The sequence below is a fragment of the Oncorhynchus tshawytscha genome, linkage group LG16, assembly GCF_018296145.1.
Source record: "Oncorhynchus tshawytscha isolate Ot180627B linkage group LG16, Otsh_v2.0, whole genome shotgun sequence".
In the NCBI taxonomy this organism is placed as follows: domain Eukaryota; kingdom Metazoa; phylum Chordata; class Actinopteri; order Salmoniformes; family Salmonidae; genus Oncorhynchus; species Oncorhynchus tshawytscha.
In genome coordinates, this window is record NC_056444.1 from 25,972,655 (window position 1) to 25,975,774 (window position 3,120).

Consider the following 3,120-nt stretch of genomic DNA (forward strand, 5'->3'; position numbering starts at 1 on the left):
CTGTGTATGTAACAGGCCTCTCTCAATTTATCTAGGCCTACTACCCCGCCTGTGACCTGATTTTGGCTAAGCAATTTTTTTCAGGGCATTCAAAATAGCAGATGCAAGAAAGAATCTCAAAAAAGGACTCTCACCCCAGAGCACAAAAAAAAAAATCACATTTAAAATGTCATTGTTGAATGTTAAAGTAGTGAACATATGCATTGAGGCATTTTTACATAGTTGAATTTCAACACCAAACATGAAAAGGTTGAGGCACAGCAGTTTAACACATTCCTGAAAACCCCCCACACTAAATGAGCCTTTGAAACTAAGGTGGGTGTTTACTGCCACCTACTGTTCAATGCTGTGAAGTGCATTGTCAGAGGTATCTGGCTCTATTTAAGAACATATTTACTGGACAATTCTATTACTTGTCAAATTATTTGATTTCCTAATTAGATATTTTATTGAAGTCAAACGCAACAAAAATTCTGCTTATTCATATAATACATTTACAATACAATGGGAAATGGGAAACAGTGCCAGATCGCTAAAAACAAAATTCATAACAATCTTAGCCTCAGTGACAGTCAGGCACTTATACAGCTACTGCATAAAAAAAATGCTATACAGAACAAGCTATACAAAAATCATATCTCAATACAGCCTCATAATCATTCCTTTTTTAAACAGAGTCAATTCCATATGATTTTCATTCCTACCACATTCTTTCTATTAAATTTACAGAAATCTAAAAAAAAGTATCAACTCTCAAACTCTAGTAAGACTAAAGTACCCTACATCCCTCATAGCAGCTTTCCATGTAAACCCCACACAAACATTGTCTACATCCCAAATGGTACCTTATTCCCTATGTAGTGTACTGCTTTTTACCAGGGCCCCTAGGGAATAGAGTGCTATTTTGGGAGGTAACCAAAGATTCACATCCCACGCAGAATCACATCCTGTGTATTTTGTCATGATCCATGAACTGTTTGAGGTTCTGCAGGTTGTCCCACCACTGGAACAGGAAGGTCTCTGCGATGAGGCTGAACCAGGGCGTGATCAGTAACTCGTTGTTCTTGGCCTTCTTCAGCATCTCTTTCAGCTCCTCTTTGGTGACATAACAGTGGGTCTTGATCTCATTGGCGTCTGGGTTCACCTCTATGTCTTTCTGCATGAAGAGGATGTAGTCGATCTCATGTTCCCCCCACACACCGTCTGACTGGGCCTTGTAGTGGATACGGGTCAAATAGGTCATCTCCTCTGGTGGAACCTGAGGGTGAACCATTGGACATGATCAGAAGAAAGGGCAACTATTATCAAACATACAGTGGCTACATCTTACAACATCATACATATCTCAAAGCTCTCAAACACCGTCTCAATACTATATCCACTTCATAACATAAAGCCAGTTGCACTTTAATTTACTGTGCACAACTTTCTAGATATTTACTAAGAAATTACATGATGAAATGGTGAGTACATTGCAATAACCTGGGAATAACCTATGAAAGCTGTACCTGATCCATGGGAATTCCCAGCTCTGCTTCCAGTCGTCTTGATGCAGCTCTCCTCACCCCGATGGCCTCTAGCTCCTCCAGCTCACTGGATGTGTGTAAGGGGTGACTGCAGCATGTGTTGGTATAACACCCTGAACAGAAAACAGGGAGGGAAACAAGTCATTATTCCACTACTGATCTGATAACCATAGGTATGGATGCACACAAAAGTTACATCAGTGATTAAGAGTCAGCGGGAGGTTTACTGACCTGGAAAAGTGATCTTAGCATCAGATCTCTGCTGTAAGAGCAGCTTGTCTTCACTGTTGAACAGGAAGACGCTGAATGCACGATGCAATAAGCCTGGAGCAGAAGAAAGGATCGGATTAGTTACCATTCAACATGACTGTGAGCTGCATGGCTTTGCAACACAGCTTTCATATGTGTAGTATATAGAGCAAATGTTATAGTGGGTTAAATCATCTACATTTCATATCTGACTCCACTTTAATATTAGAGTTAAACAATGTGCAATCAAGTATTATGAATTTCACTGACTAAGATCAAGGCGAATGATTGAACTCACATACAAGGCATAAAACTTAAGTTACACAGCATTATTATTATTATAGTCATATAGAGCTTTGAGAAGGGCGGACTGGCTCTTGATCATTGCGTTTTGGGGCAATTTGCCATGCGTCCCCATGGTGACAGAGAGTACAGAAATTAGGGCAATTACTCCATGTCAATGTGAGTTGCAACAATGTTGACCAACTTGAGATACACGTGGGGTATATATCAGCAATAATCAGAAATGACACATAACCATAGGGCTGTCACTCTACCTTTGTCAATATTAGAGTTGAGGTGGCAGTTCTTTTTGCTGTCTGCTCCAGTCTTCTGGTCGTTCTCGTCAATAAGGATACACATCTCTGCCAGCAGCTGGACCTGCTTCTCGTCCAGGTTATCTGTATTAATTTCAGGCATCCCGACTGCAGACCCTCGCAGCTTTCTCACCTCACTGCTGAGCAGAACAACAATTTGATTGGCGGATGGGCGCATATATGTTATAGGTTTCCCGACCTACATTGGAATGACTTGGTTATTGGTGCATATGACATTATATTTAGACAGGAGACTATTTGAAGATATAGTTGAATTCAAGTACAGTAATATGAGGCAAGAAGGCTCTAAATACATGCCTATGTAGGCTATTAATAGAACAGGCGCATGTAATGTTTAACGGAAGCACAATACACAGACACGAGAAACGATGCGTTTGCTGCTGCAGACAATAGCAAAATAGTAAACAAATGCATACATGTAAGTAAAAAGCCAATACCTACCTTGATATATTCCTCAAAAAGACAGACGTGGAGTGAAATATAGGATTTCTTGGAATGCCTAGTCCTCCAGAAACAGGTATATTTGGCTTTAACAAAGCCCGTCCCTCGCTGGACACCACCCGAAGCACCGCCCACAAGCCGCGCACCATCGCCAGACCAAAAACGAAGACCAATCAGATAGGATGGGGTCGCCAACACGCCATCGAACCACCTCCCGCTTTCAAGTGGAATTAAACCTTGGACAACGACCTATCCACGTAGAATATGGTCTACACAATCGCTGATAA

General features: G+C 41.1%; 1 protein-coding gene across 2 annotated transcripts; it reads right to left on the reverse strand.

Annotated features, from left to right (window-relative positions):
• Positions 1-141: 141 nt before the first annotated feature.
• idi1 (isopentenyl-diphosphate delta isomerase 1) lies at positions 142-2,982 on the reverse strand. 2 transcript variants are annotated; one of them, XM_024374705.2, is made up of 5 exons: positions 2,834-2,982; positions 2,333-2,508; positions 1,758-1,850; positions 1,509-1,639; positions 142-1,258 (listed from the first exon to the last, which is right to left on the reverse strand). In XM_024374705.2, exons 1-5 carry the CDS (start codon positions 2,980-2,982, stop codon positions 941-943), a joined length of 867 nt encoding a protein of 288 aa, XP_024230473.1. In that variant the 3' UTR covers positions 142-940. The 2 variants fall into 2 exon arrangements, with proteins under 2 accessions (XP_024230473.1, XP_024230472.1); XM_024374704.2 differs by having other exon boundaries at positions 2,333-2,511.
• Positions 2,983-3,120: the final 138 nt, after the last annotated feature.

Bases quoted from the DNA above. Each gene is read 5' to 3' on its own strand.
- idi1 (XM_024374704.2), bottom strand. From the start codon at position 2,982: ATGGTGCGCGGCTTGTGGGCGGTGCTTCGGGTGGTGTCCAGCGAGGGA. The intron at 1,851-2,332 runs GTAGAGTGACAG...CTTCTGCTCCAG, and splicing joins CAACTCTAATATTGACAAAG to GCTTATTGCATCGTGCATTC. The intron at 1,640-1,757 runs GTCAGTAAACCT...TTTTCTGTTCAG, and splicing joins TGCTAAGATCACTTTTCCAG to GGTGTTATACCAACACATGC.